At 33.5% G+C, this 19862-nt stretch overlaps 1 protein-coding gene across 1 annotated transcript in view; it reads right to left on the reverse strand.

Moving 5' to 3' along the window:
• Nucleotides 1-3422: 3422 nt before the first annotated feature.
• kibra (WW and C2 domain containing protein kibra) overlaps nt 3423-19862 on the reverse strand; it is an 83581-nt gene continuing 67141 nt past the window's right edge. The window contains exons 4-11 of the mRNA XM_023158193.2: nt 18225-18333; nt 17695-17854; nt 14800-16368; nt 13986-14178; nt 10692-11080; nt 8224-8735; nt 7699-7894; nt 3423-6888 (exon numbers count right to left, since the gene is read on the reverse strand). Coding sequence (XP_023013961.2) covers nt 6675-6888; nt 7699-7894; nt 8224-8735; nt 10692-11080; nt 13986-14178; nt 14800-16368; nt 17695-17854; nt 18225-18333 — 3342 coding nt within the window. The 3' untranslated portion in view covers nt 3423-6674. The remainder of the gene's footprint in view (nt 6889-7698; nt 7895-8223; nt 8736-10691; nt 11081-13985; nt 14179-14799; nt 16369-17694; nt 17855-18224; nt 18334-19862) is intronic.

Consider the following 19862-nt stretch of genomic DNA (forward strand, 5'->3'; position numbering starts at 1 on the left):
TAACAAGAAATATTAAATAACATTAACATCTAGACTAACGAATTGCATGATTTTATTCCATAAGTTATCTTCACTTTGAATAGCAGTTGTATACCAACGCTTTAAGGTGTCCCCAGAGAAAATAATCTAAGGGATTCATTTCGGGCGAGCGAGGTGGCCATGGGTGTGGGCCTGCTCTCCCAATCCTGCGATTATGGTAATTTTCATCCAAAAGTTGCCGTGCCACTACACTAAAGTGTGGTGGAGCACCATCGTGCATGTACCACATACGGAATCTTTCCATGACTGGAATTTCTTCTAACAGTCCAGGTAAAACAAATTCTAAAAACCTTCGGTATTCTTCTCCATTAAGTCTCGGTGGAAGGAAGTGAGGCCCAATGAGATGGTCACCGAAATTCCAACCCAAATATTAAGAGAAAACTGTTCTTGAAAAGTATTTTCTATCAAGGCGTGTGGATTGTTTTCGGCCCAAATTTAATTGTTGTGGAAGTTAATAACTGAATTGCGAGAAAAACAAGCTTCATCTATAAACAATATTCGACATAGGAAACCTGGATTTTTTCTTATTTTACCGCGTAACCAATCAGAAAAAGCTAGTCTTACAGGCAAATCTCTGGGCAATAGAGCTTGCACATGTTGTATGTGATTGGGATATAGCTGCTAGGTTTTTAAAATCTGCCACACTGTGACATGGGTAATATTCAGTTCTTCAGCTATTTTCCGAGTACTGGTATGAGGATTCACTTCAACCTCATTTAAAACAGATTCTTCAATTTGAACTGTTCGTACCGTTGCAGGCCTCCCAATGACAACCATCGATCTTTTAAAGCTGCCTGTTTCAGAAAGTCGTGCATGGAGACGTACAAAACTTCTTCTATTAGGCACTACACGCTGAGGAAATCTTTCATGGTAAATGCGTCTTGCAGCATTCGAGTTTTCGCAAGCCATTCCATAACAGAAATGCATATCTGTCATTTCACTGTTAGTAAATTAAACCATGTTTTACAAAAATGGTTAAAAAAAACAATTAACCACACTTTTTATAACAATTATAAATTAAAAGCTTATAAAGTTGACAACTGTCAAGTTATTTATTAAATGCTGCAATCGTTTTCCAATGCAATCCTTGATTATTATTTATGGTATTTTCAGAAGAGTGCGAAATTTAATGATGCGGCGGCTAGACGGTTGTATTGAAGCCGAAGGAGGCCATTTCCAACACTTAATTTAGTGCAATTCGTTGGTCTAGATGTTAATGTTATTTAATATTTGTTGTTATTGTTACATAATTAGTAATGAAAAATTGTAAAAATAATAATTTTCAAAATAAACATTTAATTCCCCATATTATTCCTTGTGAGGTCCAAGGATATGCAGTTAGATCGACTTTTTTTTCTTAAAAACTAAGCAAAATACGAAAAAAATTCAAGAAACAAAAAAGTTGTATTTCTAATTTCTCAATCCAAAGAAATAATAAAAATTGCACAAAAGTCAGTGGCGTACATTTTTAAGTCAAAAATATTCGTTCAAATCCCGCTCGAGACGCCACTGGACTTGAAAAATTGAATTACGTTCAGGCTAAATTAGCTCATTAATGTTATAAATACCATTGCCAAATTACAACAAAATTAGGTAAAGGATATTTAAGATATTTACGAATAACTTTTTTTTAATTTTTATTTTAACACCCTGTATCTTGAGAACGAAGGATTTGCGGACCCATGTTTATATGAACATTTCGACTTATAATTACCTAAAGAATCGTCTGTTGAATTTATGTCTATTTATAATTAACACCCTGTATAGAGTTTGCCGGACCTTTCGAAGGAAAAATGTGGCTTATCACAGTAGATACATGCTGGCTCAAAATCTTTCCGATGAAGAACATCACCACGTTATCAACAATAAACGTGCTTCGAGAAGTTATTTCGAGATAAGGTTACCCGAAAATAATTGTGTCCGTTAATGGTCCTCAGTTAACCGCTAAAGAGTTCGGATTATTTTGCAAGTCTTAGGGTATCACATATATTCGATCAACACCGTATCACCCCAAGACGAATGGACTCGCAGAAATAGCAGTGAAGACTTTAGAAGATCGCATGTCAGCTAGTGGATAAGAGAATAATCAAGATAAACGTTTGCAAAGTTGCTGACTTATCGTAATATAACGTTCGACAAGCAGGGCTCAAAGCGACAAAGCGACATTTATGTACTCTGTTCTACCAATTGAAACATAACTTATTCCGAAACATGAATAAGGCTGAACTTGATCAGAAACGAATTCTTGATCGTGGTTCAAAGGACTCGGCCTTCCATCCTAATCAGGCAGTCCGAATGAATAATCCACTAGGTAAGGATCCACACCAGGAACAGTAATGGATCGAACTGGACCTCATTCATATATCGTTGAGGTAAATGGAACGCCAAAAAAAAGCATGGAGACTAGTTGAGACCTTGTTAAAATCAACCCAACCATGCGGAACAAAAACAAGAAGATGCCAAGAATTCTGAGAAACCTGTCATACAAGTGTTCCTATTGCATTGCAAAATGAAGATTCTACCAAAGAAAGCATGACACAACCTGAGAACATGAAGATATAAGCCAATGAACACATTATGCAAGAAAAGCAGGCGATTGGAACCTAGAAGAAACCCGTCACGAAACCGAAAACTGCCAGCTCATTATCGTGACTGAGTAAGACAATCAGTCCTTGTTTTGTTTTGGTAGGGAAAAATGAAGTATCATGTTTCATAGGTTTTGAATTCAACATTATTCGTGTTCATACAGTGACTCCAGTTGTTTACAGTTTTAATTTTCCGTTGACATTTATAATGTTATGTGACGTTTATTATTACAGTTGATAAACACATCGACTATCAGTATTATTGCAATCAGATCAACCATACTACAGTTAGTGATTACACCATGGTATTTCTATGCATCTTAGGTGTTCCACTAAACAACTTACTGAACAAAAAATATCTCATTTTAATATAATTGTTCTGTGGGTGTACATAGACCTGTAAGAGAAAAAATCAAACAAAAAAAAGTTTTTTCAATTTTTCTCACAAAATTATAGATTATATGTGATAATTGTTCATACAACAGTTGTAAATATCTATGTTTCCTACAACTTTTTTCAACTTTTTCTCAGTAGCAGGTGGACATCATGAAAAACCATTTTCCACTCCTAAAATCCACCCCTTTTCATACTTTGTATTTGGGATAGACTTAAATTCATTTTTCCTGTAATGAGCATTTTTTTGTATAAATTTTTATTTCTGTTATTTTTTTTCCTTCAGAAATCATTTGCATTGGCCCATAAGGAATAATTTATCTGATTGAAACTTCGAAAGGGTCACACAAGCAATGAAAATTTCACCATCACCCAAAAAATCAGAATAGAAATAAAACAGGAAAATCTTAAAAACATTTTATTAGATATTTCAATATTAGAACCATATACTTTAATTAGAATGTATTTATATGATTTATACTCATGTTTTTTCAAACATAATATATTATTTTACAATAATATTACTAGATATATTATAGATCAATTATTTACATATAGTACAAGTAAAAAAATTATGATATCTATTCAAGTAAATTCCCAACTAATATAGTTGAGGCGAAATAGTTATTGTAACCATAACCTTAGAGATTTTTAGGTACCTTTTGGATGGCTCTGAATTCTATATACAAAAATTTTGAGAATGGCCAGTCACTACACAAACAAAAATTAAAACTATAGTCATCAATTAGTTTTTCATGAAACGGTGCATTCCCCAGTCCGAAATGCACCACTAAATCTTAGGTGTAAAAATAATCCCTCTTAATTCGCCTAAACGACTGGCTTATAACTCTAAGCGAGAGCATTCCTATAATATAAAAAAGGGCGTTTAAAAAAAATTGTCACGTCTTAGTTTCAACCACCCAGTTCAAGAGCGAGAAAGGATAAAAAGCGCGAGGATAACTTTAAACCTTATTTTAAAAAAGATATGGTAACAGAGTTGAAAACCATTGTACTAAATAATATGTATCAAAAATGATATACACAAAAAAAGATGAACAAAGCTGTTCAACGTTTTCGCAATATTAAGAAGAAACTGAAGAGCCACAGAATATTTTCTTCAATAATCGACAGTTCAAATTTTGGATAAGAACATTCAAATTGTCAATTATTCATCACTAACAGTTCAATCCGTCGATTAATCTCGATTAATGTTTCGAAATGACATTTATGGCTGATTGGCAATTCAACACTTCAAGCTGCTGATTTTAGTGAATGACAGTTCAACTGTCAACTATCTATGAGTGACAGTTCAATTTGACCATTAACTATAATCAACAGTTCAAACTGACGTTTATCGCTAATCAACTGTTCAAACTGTCGATTAAAGCTAATTGATTATTTAATATGTCAAGAGTGATTAATTGAGAATCAACTATTGAAAAACTGTCAGTTATAAAAAATACTCGATGACCTTTCAATGCTTTCATACAATATTAACATATATGATAAATTTTCTGAGTATAAATAATCATATGGTCAGAAGTTTCTGAAGGCACTACATCACAGAGTTTGAATGATAAAATGTATATAAATAGGCAATATGTAAATATACTAAGTCAAAAATGAAACAAAAAATGGAGAAAGCGCTTCCGAAGAAAAACTTTTCTCAAATAATTTCTGTCAATAATTCGCATGTGAATTAACCAAGACGAGATCACTCAAGGAAATATAATAATACATGTAATATAAATCCCTACAAAATCGCACGTTAAAATGTGTAGCCTCGTTAATACCTGGCTCGCACAAGTTTCAATTTCTTAGGGTTGTCGTTCGCAGGGGGGCAACAGCTGGTTAATGGAAAAACAGATTTCAACAGATAACAGATTAATTTCATAAGCTACACCTCACGATTTGACCTCAACAAACTTCTCCACAAAGTTTGTGGAGACCAAATCATGAGGTGTAGTTTATGAAATTACTATGGATCTTCATCAAGTAACAGCCAAATCAATAAGAAAAAAAAAGATAACAGATTAAGTATTATATTAAGGCTTCAACACATTAAATTGAGAATTGTCAATTGCAGATAATGGAATATTGAAAGTTAAGTAGGGAGCGACTCGCGCAACATGTGAAAATTTTGTCTGGATAACACATTGGAAGGTGAAGAGAATCAAAAAGGCAGTTGTGAGAGCGACGGACTATAGACTGGTCGATGCTCAAAAAATAAGGTAGATGGAAAAAATTCCTGAAATTGGATGTTTTGGTGATTCAAGTGTAACAACAAACTTTTTTTTTGGTAGTTAATCTGTAGTCAAATGATTACCAGTGTACATACGTCGAACAGTGTTACATGGATTCCTACATGCCAGTTTGGCTACTACTCCAAACTTCTGAAAATTGCGAGCTCCTCAGAGGGATGGGACGGACAATGGTGAGTGCTATACTCAGTTTGGGGGCCCCAGACTTTAACAAGACAAAAAATTTTTCGATAGTGGTTATGTTCAACTTACAGTTTACCTCTTTCATCAATGTTTTGATGCGTCAGGTGAACTGTAGTATTTATTACCACTGACGCTATCAATTAAATGAAAAGCTCACTTGTTTAAGATTGACGAAGAGTTACAACAGTTCAAAAATAGGCAATTAACTGATTGAAAGTGCCCTTTAATAAATCAAGATTAGATTCCAACTGAGTCTCACGAGAGATGTGAAAAAATTATAAATATCAAAAGATAGTTTGAAAAAGATCAATTAACATATTGAAAGTGCACATTGGCAAATTGTGTTTCAACTGGCAAATTTCAAAACAGACTACTGCTTGATTTGAAAGATTAAGTGAAGAAACAGTTCAAAATGACCAAAAGAAAAATTGAAAATGCAAGCTGTTTGATTAAAAAGTAATTGACAAATTCTAAGAAAATTGATCAACAGATTTTAAGAGCGTTATGTACGATTACATTATATATAATTACTTTGAATGTATCAAAGAATAAAAAACGACTAGTGAATTATAATATGTAATAATTCTTGATAAAGTTTGAACTTGGAATCATTGGTTTGTAGGAATCCATAGAAGTAATTGATACCTTAAAAACACGAAAGTCTATAAACTATATGACAGCGTTAGTGAAACAAAATGACCCTTCTCCAATTTTTTGTTCGATTCTTGACAGATGAAAAAATTCAATAACAACACAGAAAAAAGTACGTCACAGTCCATTATTCAATAAAATGTATACCAGACTCCCACTATCATTAATCTTCACAGAATCTTTGTATACGTCCTGTAATTATAATTTCATTCGATTATCAAAGATAATATCATAATTTATAATCTCAATGAGGATTTTTTACTTTTTGCTTCAAATCATACTTTAATACTGAAAATAAAAAAAAAAACAGAAATTCGTGAAATGTGCTACCGAAAAACCAATTTAAACAGTTCCCACCAATTCCCATCTCATTTTTCCTAAATCCAGACCGTCTGCTAGAAGAGAAACAAAAATGGTTGTCCAGCAAAACAAGAACACGTTGAGGAGATGCCAGTCAAAAGCAATACTACAGTGGCACTCTGAAGTTGGAAAACTATCAACAAATGTACAACTTTACAAACTATATACAAGAGCTCTCAATTATCTAGCGACTCAATAAATATTAAACCTCAACTCCTAGTACTCTGTCTACGACGTAATCATATCGGCCTGCATTTCCTTCCCCATCTTCAAGACCGTTGGCTCTAACCTCGCCGTTCGTCAACTGAGGCTTTTCTTCACTCAAACGTTTCAAAGTATTGTTCTCAGAATGGCACTCGTCAGATGGCAGGAAAGGTACATTCGTGTCTGTCCGAGTGAAAAAGGCCATTTTTTCTCTGAAAAAAACAAAACAATTTGAGGAAAACCTGCAAGGAAGATATCAACAGAAATTCAAATGAAAACAGAATTATAAAGTTCAATCACATCAAATCAATAAGCGTCATATGATATGGACATACTTCGGTGAAACCACCAATAGTTCTCGTTATTTGAAAAATGAAGACTTGAACATGGTTTATAGAACAAATAGTTAGGGCAAACTTATTAAAGATAATAAAGACAAAACTTCTGTCGGATAGATCAGGAGTATATAAGTAAACTTGTAGTTCTTACCCTAAACTTTATATAGGCCATACAGGGAGAACACTTTCCCAAAGAATAACAGACCGTAGAACTAGTTTCTTAAATGTAGAGACCAATTCCACATTTGCGAACCATTTTTTGGCAGAGGGGCATGAGTTCAGCCATGAATATGACGTGTTATATTTGGAAGAGTAAGGTTTGAAACTCAATTTCAGAGTGCTTAGAAAGTAATACATCAAAGAATTCTGAAAAATTTACTGAATGACCCAGTAGAATTGAATTGGTCTTAACAGTTGAATTGATTTCCATTTAATAAGTTGGTAAATTTTTTTTGCAGTGTTTGAATTTTCAATCAGTTCAGGCCTAAACTTTAGAAAAATTATTAGTCATGAAGCAGGTTGTTTTATATAAAATACAAATCAGGTAGAATTTATTCAATATGAACAAGCTTGAGGAAGCTATTGTATAGCGAAACAAGTGTTGCGGTTTTGTAAACTGTCCAGTGAAAATGTAATATAAATTTCTATATCAGGGATTGATGACAACATGAGAACCAAACTCACTTGAAAGAAATAAGGTCCGGTTTTCCATTTCCAACCTTCGACTTCCTCAGTTTGTAGATCTCCTTGGAAACTTTCCTTAGCATTTTCTCTAACTTCCTTTCTTCTGGAGTCCTAGTCGTTTTTGAACTTTCTGCCTGCGCTATCAAGTTCTGGAATTGCTGATCTTCCAGCAGGTATGAAGCAAGTTCTGAATCACCTGTAAAGACAATAAAAATAAAATTCAGGTACTTTGATTTTTATATCATTCAATAAGTGAAAAAAAACTTTTTTTCAGATACAAGCTGGAAGAAAAAACCCTTTCGAAACAACTACTTCCATATGAACATTGAATTTCATGAGTTAACTTCGAAAATATTGTCTTTAAAATTATTATCTTGCATCATGTTTTTTATCTATTTTTTGCACTTTCCTAATATATTCATGTTTTTATAGTTTTTTTATCAATGTTAAAAATCAAATGTGTTACGAAACTCATATCCCATTCAAAATATATTCCTTACAAAGCAGTTTTTAAAACATAATTACCTTGCTCTTTAGCAGTCTCCAGCCTCTGCTTCAACTCCCTCAACCTCAACAGCTCCGAGTTCAGTTTGTCCAACCTTGTATGCTGCGCTTGGAGGTCCAACTCCAAATCTATGGAAGTCCTCGCGGTGGTAGGCAGATGGCTCTGAGACTTGCTCGTCGACAACGCGGCCATCGAACCAGACTGTCTCCGGAAGCGCAAAGATCTCCTCTCGACCGCGTGCCTCTCGAAAGGTTTGTTGCCCCTCCTGTACAATGGCATGGCACTGTCGCTGTCGCTCCTATTCAACTTACAGATGTACTGATTTTTGGAAACGTGCGCGCTAGGGGAGAACGTCTGCGATCTCTTTATGGGACCGGAGTCATCGACGGCATTACCACATCGAGCCGCTTGAAGTTTCATTTGTTTGGCTTGTTCAGGATGGAAAGCACATTCCGTATTGGTTTGTTTGTCGGTATATTCTGGTTCCATGTCATCACAGTGCTCCAAAACTACATCCAATCTTTCGTTCGACCTAAAAAAAAAAATGTAGATTTATTTAAACTTTTCCCAAGAAAGGTTGCCTGTTAGTTACAAGTAAATTCCAAACTACAGGGAACAGAACTCTACTGACCACTGATATATTTTAAATATCAAGTATCATCATTTTCAACCACAATTCTCAAATATTTTTTTAGAGAATATAGTTCAACGCTACATAAAAGCTGAGTAGTTTTCCTTTTAAAATTTGCGAAAGGTTTGATTCTTTCATTTAGATAAGAAGTGTTTCAAAAAGCTAGATAGCTACATACTTCAGGTAATTTTCTGATAATGATATTCTGCGTTTAAGGGTACAAAATTATTTTTGTTTTATGTAGGGTTTCATTTTGAATAAGACTGAAAGCAATTCATGAAAGAAAACCACAATTCTTAAATATTTTATTAGAGAATATAGTTCAATGCTACATAAAAGCTGAGCAGTTTTCCTTTTTAAATTTGCGAAAGGTTTAATTCTTTCATTTAGAACATAAGTGTTTCAAAAAGCTACATAGCTACATACTTCAGGCACTTGTCTGATAATGATATTCTGCGTTTAAGGGTACAAAATTATTTTTGTTTTTGCAGGGAAAGAAAACAAGAAAAATGTTGATATGGCGTTCGGCATCAAGACGTCAGATTTTTTCGTTTTTGATTCAATGCAGAGGTTTTATCTTGATAATGAAAGTAGTCTGTACTTTTTGTGAAATGTCTCAGATATTCACTATAGTTTTTGCACATTATTCTCGTGGGAAGTTGTCAATCACCTTTAACGAAACTAGATCCTACATAAACATTCAATAATAGTTACAGTTGGAACTATAAAATAGTATACATGTGTCATCAATTTGAACATCTGATATAAGACAAGAAAGTAATGAAAAAAAAATTGATGTGTACCAATCTAATTAAACTAACTTTTAAATGAAGAATTACTTTTTAAAATTCACTTATAGTGAAAACAGATGTAACGATTTTGAGTCAATTTCAAAAAATCTAAGAAATCAACGAAGACTCACGTTTGTATAGCTATCTTTCTTTGGTGAACTGAGCGCAAGTCATCATCCAAACATGAATTCTAGTTGATCGAAAGCTAAAGTTAACTGTTTCATCATATTCCTTTATTATAGTAGAAAATGATTCAATATAGAATTATGTGTTTTATTGGTTATTATATTGATGACGCCTATGTTTTGTGACAATAAAGTTAAAGATTTTTCAGATAAACATTTTTAAAGTGGCCATGAAACGAATTTCACACTTTCTATAAGGAAAGTTTACAAGAGATGTGGTTGTCCTATCAAATCACCTTTTAGTGTTATTTTAGGTTACAGGTCTGAAATCAGGATAATCTTTATCAGGAAAGCTTTTATATTATATATGATTTAAGAACCATAATTTGTAGGCTTCAGAATGCAGAAAATATAAAGTTTAGTAAATAATACTGCTACAAATGTGATTAAACAAACCTAAAAACCATGTCTCACAATTTAGTTATTTGCGATCTACTTCGTTTTGAATATAAATTTCCGTTACCTTTTCTTCTTTCCAAACATATACAAATAAGGCTGGTTATCAAGATTACAAACAGTGTTATTAATTTGACAATTTGTCTGAATTAATTTAAAATTCTCGTTGATTTCTAAAATAATTAACAGTTATGTAGATCATGAATGCAACAGATGCAGTGACTATTGCTTCATTACTCCAGTCTATCGACTACAAGCTAAAAAAATTGCAACTTTATGTGAGAGAATAATCAATTAACTTCTTGATAAATGCAGCCGAAAAAATAATTTATGGATTAGTTGTTTTGATTATGAGAATAGCAGGAGCATGTTCCCGTGATGAACTCACTTAAAGAACTGTAGACGATATGGAAGTAAAATATGAATATGATGACAAATATTTCCAAATGTATGTATTTCGAAAACAAGAGATAATAATGACTCACCTAAACTCAACCGTGATTCCTTCTTCATTGCAATCCTCGCCATCTTCCAAATCTTCATCAGAATCATCACTGGCATACTCTTCAGAATCCTTGAAACAATTATACAACTCATCGAAATTAAGATTGATGGTTGGTGGGAAAACGGTCTCTTGGTTTCTTGTTAAAGTTGAAGTTTGAGATGATATGATAGTGGAATCATCAGAACTTTCTTCTTTTCCCATTTGTTTGTAAGATGAATCGTTTTCAGATTTCTCCCGAAGGGGAGAAACAACTTCTTGCTTTAGATAGGCCGTATTTGAGGGTAGGTCACCTTGTAGTGAAAGGATGTTGTACCATTTCTGAGAAACATTGTGGATGTTGAAATCTGCTAAGCTCACTTGTGCACAACCCTGAAACCGCAAAAAAAGTTATTACTGAATTGTAAAACGAAAAGTATTACCTAAACACAATATAGAAAAACTATTTTGTTTTCTACTATCCAATAATCAAAATCGATAATGATCATACTGTAATATTTACTCTACAAAATCTTTTGAGAATTTTGAGAAACACATCACCTGCCATCTGTCACTTTGAAATTATGACGAGAAACAAAATTATTCAAAAATTACAACGTAATTGTGTGTTTTCTTATAATGTTAATGTTATCCTTATTTGCTACCAAAGAGCTGATAAGGTAAGTGTCTTACGGCGAAACATCAGATGTCTACTAGTGAGGATGACAGTATTCCATGTAAGTGAAATTTGACTTCTTTTGTTTATTATATTGCGTAGAAATCCTGGGTTTGGAATACAAACGGAATAGAGAAGTGTTTTTCGTATAACTCAGCGTTCATATAAAAGTATTTGTTTCGAAAGTTTTTTTTTCATGTATTTCTATATTTATATGAAAATAGCTGTTTTGAGAGGATTTTTTTTACAGTTTGTATCTGAAAGTTACTCCTTTGCATGATCTACCCTTCATTATATAGAGTTAATTTTTAAAATTGATTGTGTCCTTCCTTTTTTTGGAATATATACCCACATTTATTGTATCAAAATAGAGTAGTAGAAAGCCAAAAACTGTCTTTCCTAAAAATTAATCACCCCTAAAAATATAACCCCTTCAATGTAAGAACCTAGTTTTAATAAATATTGAAAGATGAATACATTTTTGAAGAAATGATTCTCAATTTTTTAGATAATCCAGGTTAATTCTATGGGTATATAAATTCCTGGATATATAACCTTCCACAGCCAGAAAATTCAATAAATATAACATAAACTGAAAATTCACCCCGAAAAATAACCGCCTAATATAAACTTTTCGAAAGTCTAATAAAGCAGTAACCTATCCACATATAAAATAAATAATAGAACAACTTGAATTGAAGGGGTTATATTTTTAGAAGTGATTAATTTTTTGGGAAAGAAAGTTTTTGGCTTTCTACTACTCCATCTGATACAAAAAAAAAGGGATGAGAGAATCTTCCAAAGAAAGGAAGGAAGTAATCAATTTGAAACTCTATACATGAATGTGTAGATCATGCAAAGAAGTAACTTTCAGACACAAACTGAAAGAAAGTCCTCCTGAAACAGCTACTTTCATATAAACATTGAATTACACGAAAGAAAATAATTCTTTCGAAACAAATACTTCTATATGAACACTGAATTATACAGAAGATACTTTTCTCTACTCAGTTTGTATTTCAAACATTTGTTGTGGAATAAGAATCAGATATCATTCACATGAGTTCTACTTTGAATGAATGGTAATAAATTGCACTCACATGGAACACTGTCACCCTCACTGGTATACACCGATGTTTCGCCTTAAGACACTTGCCCTAAGGCTCTTCAGTACCAAATTGGATAACATTATAGAAAATACACACACTTCATTCATGAATTACGATTTTGAATGTCACGGAATAAGCTTGATCTGCTTATGTCATCGATGACATCGTAATGACATTCATTCACCTATTTGATTTGATCCCAGCCAACTTAAATTTCAATGCTTGGCTTTTTAAAACAAAATGGCCAATGTTTCAGACAAACGTCAAAAAATTTACATACTTCAGAAGAAGGTGCTTTCCACGATTTCCGAAACGGAGGTTTTATTGGTCTTGTTACTTATTTAAAATACTTTGTATCTTTTTTTTTTTAACAGGTAATTCGTGGTGCACAGCATTTATTTGTTACTTGTTACTCACATATGTTTGAAGTTCATAGGATAATAGCAATATTCTAATTTTGAAATGGATATGTGGCCTGCAATGATTCTCAGATAGACGTCTTCTTCACATGAGTATATTTGGTATAACATTATGAAGAGAGGATTCTATATGATCGTGCATTCGGGCTTTGTGACACAAAAAAAAAGTCTCGACAAGAAACTAGCCCACATCAGAAAATATCTTCAGCAGAATAGTCACTACAAAAAGCTGGTGGAACAGACTTCAGCTAACAATAAACTCTCAAAAATGAAAGGTAAATCCGGAAACGGCATTCGTAACAGTCTCACAAAAACCAAGCACCAAACGCAAACCTCGACTCTAAGAATTGCATGTACCGGATGATTTGTGAGTAAGGAAAATCGTATATCTGTGAAACCAAGAGACTTGAATCTTAGTTCACATCGGTGAACACAAAAAAAACAGTGACTCATCAACATCACATCAATTGTTCCTAAGCTGAAATCTTCTACAGGAAGATTCACTGGTTCAAGAGGAGTTTCGAGGAAGATGCTCACATGTTGACCATTGATGCATTCAGCCAGATTAGTGTGGAGGTAGTAATATATGGAAACCTCTTCTCATGAGGGTAATCACTCTCTGGTGCACTGAACCGAAGACCGAAAGTTAATGTTGTGAAGTAACCTTGTTTGAAATTTATTTTTATTTTTGGTTTTTTTGGCTTTCGTTTTTTCATTCAACTATTCAACCCAGATATTTTTGTCCAGTTGTTTTCAGTATTTTCAAAGATTTTCAACATTTCATTAGTTTAAAAAATATATTCTATTTCTATTCGAGAGTAATCCAGCATGTTTACTTATATTTTGCTGTTTTTCACTAATGGCTAACAGTGAAGGTCTTGAGTTCCTTGGATCACAATGACATCAAAATTTTATTTCAAATACATATTCAAAATATCTGGATAATCAAAGTTATAGTTCGATCATTTGTAATTGAGCTTTTCCAACACCTTATTGAAAAAAATGTGTCCACAAGTAATGGGGCCGTGTATGTCAATTCACGAAACCACTAAAAATAATCTTTGGAAAATCTATAAAACAGAAATTCAACTCACCACACATTTTTCTTGCAGGTCTGCCAGTTTATTCCAGACATTAACTTGAAGTGTCTTGGCAAAAATCTTGTTGGCGGGAACAGATACATTATAAACTTCTGCAAACGTGGCCTTCTTCAAATCTCTAACACTTTTCGTGGAAAATACCAAAGGAGGGGTGGGTTTTGCGGGTAACAGTGCCGTTTTCACATATCTGAAGAAAACAGAACATTTAAACTGTGCCACTTGTACATGTTTTACTCAATTCAGAATGCTAAATGTTCGATACTAATAAAAAACAAGAAATATATCATTTTCAAGTAATGAATTTCACTATAGACAGGATAACGGGCTAAATCTTTCAGAATCAGAGATCACATGATATATTCTTATAGGCTCACTCAGTCTGAGTCAATTCTCAGAAGTACTTCAGCACATCTGGATATCAAGATATCCTAAAGTGTGATAGAACTGACGATACTTGATGGAAATCCATTATAACGTATTCAGAAACTCGCTTTGATGTGAGATTTCCACTTGAAAGTTTAGAAAACTGTGACACGTATTTTGCTGTACAACAGCATCTTCAAGCGTCACAAAATATTATGTATTGTTAAACATATGTTGCAATTTTGCCAAACTGTTCAGAATTTAATAAAATTTTGAGGTCGATGTCGGAATTTAACGAAATTTCATAACACAAATTTTTTGAAATTTTAATTTTAAGTTTTACTGAATCAGAAAATAATTTAACGGCACCATCAATATTTTGAGTCCTATATACATCTTTTCAGTTATGCAGAGAAAATTGTTAGTGATTAACAGATATACTCACACTTCCGAGTCTTCCGGTATCATCAAAGCACTCAAGTTCCTCGCCTTTTCTATCGTAATGTTGAGCATACTTTCAGTCGTGATATATTTAATCTTAATTTGTACTTGCGCGGTTTCGGCATCTATGTCAGAAGCAAATGCTGCGGAAGCTCTTTTTCTGTGAGACGCCTCGAACACACCCGAATCTCCAGCGACGGACTCGTCGCTAACGGCGGCAGAAACAGATCTCGTATTAGTACCGGAGGAAGACGTCCTGGACAGAGCAACTCCTTGCAACATCTCATCGTGATAGATAGCAGGCGAAGTCTCGGATATGGGCGAGAGTGGTGGATCTCCTGAGCTCTCGTAAGAGTACCTGCAGGGCCTGCCCAGTCCTGAACCTTGGGACATGTTACTCGTTTGCGCCTCTAGCAGATCCGTCAGCGGAGATATGCTCGGGATAGAGCCACGTTGCGACACATAATTATGAAGGTATTCGGTACTGGACGTATTGGAAAGCCTGAGCTCAACAAGCCTTTCATCAATCTGTTTTTGATCACACTGTAACCGCCTTTCTCTTTTTACTTGTTCGTAGGTAGGAGGTGGTATCAGACCTGGAAGATTCTCATACATGGGCGACACTGGGGGTGAAACTGAGGACAACGAACTTCTAGGTGACAATGATGGTTGCGATCTGTTGGGAGACGAAGTATGCGTTATGCTGTCGCTATTCATCAACAGCCTCTCGACCCTCTTATGTAAATCCGCCATATCTATAGGTTTCTCCAAATTAGACGATCCGATACATTGAGGACCTCCGTAGATATCTGTGAAGCTCAAACCTGAGCTTAGAGATCCCTTACTGCTCGTAGTGGACAATGAACCGAGGCTTGAACTGCTGCTCACAGAGAGAGTGCTAGCAGAAAGCGTCTTCAACTGCGACTCTAATTGTGTCATTTGCCTTAGACCGTCCTTCAACTGCTGCAGCAAAAACTGCTTTTCTTCATGAAGTCTCAATCGGTCGGCGATGGCCCTATTCGACATCTCCAATGCCTTGTTCAGATCTTCTTCCAGCCTCTTGCATTCTAATTGAATCCCGTTCATCTCCTCTTTGGACCGCATTCGAGGAGCGATGCTCCTCAACTCCCTTAGCAGCTGTTCCTTTTCCTGGAATAGCAGCAACCTATCCTTATCGGATTCCACTTGACCTGGATGCACTTTTTCCTCCAGATCTGCTAGTTTTTGCTGGATGTGTTGTACTCGTTTCCTTGCTTCGTCATATTCCAACCTCATTTTTGCCATTTCTGCTAGCCTCGTTCCGATAGGAACCAATTCACAGGAAAGGTCTGTCTGTGAGGCGGTGCTCAGTTTTTCTTGGGGCAAACTCAATGTCGATATATCGGGGGAGCTCTCTGATAGCTGCAACCTGGTGAGATCATCTTTGAGTTTTGCTAAAGATTGCATCAGATCTGCTTTTTCCTTTTCGCCGGATGATAGTGATTTTTGTATGTTTCTCAGTTCAGCCATGATCGCTTGAGCCTCTGATATGTTGTAGCATGTGCCTTGGTGCATGCTGAGTTTTTGTTCCACGCTGGAAAATTATAATGAAAATGTTATGTCAAACCAAAGTGTCTATACAAATGAAATTGAAAATATAAATATGGAACAATTACAATGAAAATGACAGTAAAACTTGAAAACTAAGTAAAAGTCAATAAGAAAAGGAAAGCGTAAAAGAGGTCACTCAATCTTCACACGAAGTATTCATAGAATATTTTATTGGATACAAATCGTTTTCTGAAGGTATGTTCAAATCTTCTTTTTCAATAAGTATGTATTGTACTTCGTGAGATCAGATGATGGTAAAGGTTATAACGTTCAAAATCCAATAGATTAGGTATTTACAAAATGGGTGGTAAATATACTTGCCTTGTTTGATTAATATCTGACAAATTGATTAGATTAAAAGGCAAGTGCATGAGAGAAAATTTCCTATAAAAGGGCACGGTAGGCATGCCAGTAAGTGGTAGGAAGTTAATAATATGATTCAGAGGTTTTATTAATTGACAAAAGAGACAGAACTGGGTTGATATTGTTTGCACAAATGATTAGTCAGAAATTAGCTCATTATTTGAGGAGATTAATATCCACTGGGTATCGTAACTAATCAATTTCAAGTTTTATAAGTTGACTTCAAAAAATGATCAGATTTATCAAATTCCTGAGTATGTTGTGTTCTATGCAGCAGATTACTCTGCTTGCTAGTAAATAATGGCACATGATATCAACATATAAGTATCAAAAAATCCACTGCCAGAGATTCTTCATGGAAAAGCCACATACACGTCTAAGATAGATAAAGTATAATTGAATTCTTTAATCATATTTTCGACCATTCAATATAAGGTCTGGAGGTTCCACGTGTCTAATTATTTCAAAGTTGATATCTCTATAATTCAGATGTGTTTTTACATATGCTTCTTCATATTGCTTCTTTCTAGGTAAATCTATGGTAAGGATCAATGGCTTGTTGCTATCAGGTGACACCTTTCACATAGCATTTGTAGTGGAGGATTAGTTGAGAATTAAAAACATAATAAGTAATCGAAAAATGAACAGAAAGTTGGTAATATAAATGTATGATTTTTTTCTCAGGTTTAGATGTTTAGAAAATAATTACCTCTTCAGTTGAGAATGCAAACAAAAATGATAAGAAACATGCCATTTCATTCGCTTCAAATGATGACTTCAATCTGACATTATGAGGAAAGTTACTGAGACACTACCCAATTGAAATGTAAAGAGTCGTTCCTCAAAATCAGCGGAAAAATCAATAGAAAATTGCCACTCAAACTTGACAAAAGGCAATTTTAAAAGAGATTTGGATTTACAAATACTATATTGTCATTCAACTTACTTCGTTAAGGTTTCAACTCCTCTTTGAGTATAAGTCATCTCGTTCCGTATTTGTTCCAATTCGCTCTTAAGCCTCGAAACCCTATTTTTCGCCAAAGCGACATCCGATTTGAGAAGATCAGGATCGTATTTTGTGCTAACATTACTATTGGACGAACATACTGAAAACAAATAAATGGCGTTGAATACACTTTGGACAATTCAAAAAAATAAGTAAAAAATGAGAAAATTGGGAAAAAAAGGTTTTGGAGTTTGTCGATTTATAAACAAAGTCAGCGTTTACATAATAAATAAATTAAAAATTGAATTTGAAAGTATTGAATTGCTGAAGGGCTAAAATTGGATACAAGTTCAGCAATTCTATTTTAGTTTTCTAACGTCAAAAATTAGAAAACTGATTCTACTGCTGAATAACAGTTCATTCCCATCAAACCTGGATTCAAAAACAATTTTATAACATATTTTGCAATAAGGATTTAATTTCAACAACTATCGTAGCTACATTTTCAAAGAAAAAGTTAATATACTTACAACTCGTTCTCGATGTAGTTAGAGTCGCGAGTGCATTGTTGAGATGATCATACTCATCCTGGGCTAAAATCAGCCTTTGTGATTTTATTTGATAAATATCCTTCTTTGCCTGAAACAAAACGTATCAATTAACATTTGTTCACTCGTTACAAAAAAATAACAAAAAAGCTGTAGACATTTTGAATTCAGTATTTTCTGAAGGATGGTAATTGGTTGAGAGAATTATTAAAACAGTTTTTTTCACTGTTGAATTGTTCAAATGATAATCAATAAAATCAAATTATGACAAGGTGACAATGATTCTGTCTGTACACAAAAAAGTACGTGAATAAATGTTTCTAATAATATTTAATGACGATTCAAAATTTGTTATTATAGTTGAGGAGTTTCATATATTACGATATACATCACCTAAATCGTCTCTGAAAGTCCCTTTCAAAAAAGAACAGAAAATATACACTACTGAGTTCATTAAAAGTTATTGTGAACAAAAAGAAGAAAAAATATAATATCAATAATGAAATCATCAAAAGTTATTATGAACATGTAGTACACAGAAAAAAATATATGTCGTGGGTGATAGCGTTTTGAGGGGAATAGCGATTATTGTAAATGGCGTTCATATCAATATTCTTTCTTTTATTTACGTTAGGTAACGTTTCTCGTGAATGGAATCTGTTTTAGTTTCCATAATGAATGAAATTGAGAAATGAACGAATGCTTGTGTAACTCAATATTCGTAGAAGGTAGAAGTTGTTTCAGAGACACTCCGTTTGTATCTGAAAGTAATATTTGTGGATATTTTACACAATCTCAACAATCACTGATACTTGTGTATTTATTATATTTTATAAAATACCTATTTTCGATTAACGAAATAGTGCACAAACCAGCAAAGGCATACAACTTGAAAGGACCGTCGGAAATGTACAAATAACATTCAGTCATATGTCACTAGGTTTTCCAAACGAATAAAAAAATTCGATGATATCTCAAACACACTTTGTTTTATTTGAATTTAAATAAAGGAAGCGCTTAATGAAATACCCTATACTTACTCAATAAGTAGTTCGGACTTCCATTGTTTAATATGATATAAATTGATTTGAAATCCCCAAAAAAATCTATAAAAATTAAAAAGATTAGCTGAAAAATGACAATTATATTAAGCAAAAAAACTGAAATAACAATGAAATAAAATACAAGCAACAATACAAAAAATCGAACTATTAACACCAGTGAAGTAACTTGACTTGGAATCTTCAAATGTTCAATTATCATTTCTTGTTGATTTTTTTTTAATTTTCTTCTCGTGTTAACAGTTCAATTTATTTGATTTTTTGGTTGTTGCTTGTATTTTATTTCATTGTAATTTCAGTTATTTGTTTAATATAATTGTTATTTTTTCAACTAATCTTTTTTATTTTTTATAGATATTTTCACGGATTTCAAATCAATTTATGTCATATTAGACAATGGAAATCCCAACACGAAACATTGTCAACCACATTTAAATAAACGCAAAAATTAAGTTATTTTATCGAAAAAAAAATCATTCTTAGTAAAAACGTAGCTTATAAAAAAATGAAAAGATTGATGGATTTATGGTGTCTGTATACCAAATACAAACGTAGTGAT

Source organism: Leptinotarsa decemlineata, unplaced genomic scaffold, assembly GCF_025532065.1.
Source record: "Leptinotarsa decemlineata unplaced genomic scaffold, Ldec_3_MD MMD2_tig00026314_RagTag_RagTag, whole genome shotgun sequence".
Taxonomy (NCBI): domain Eukaryota; kingdom Metazoa; phylum Arthropoda; class Insecta; order Coleoptera; family Chrysomelidae; genus Leptinotarsa; species Leptinotarsa decemlineata.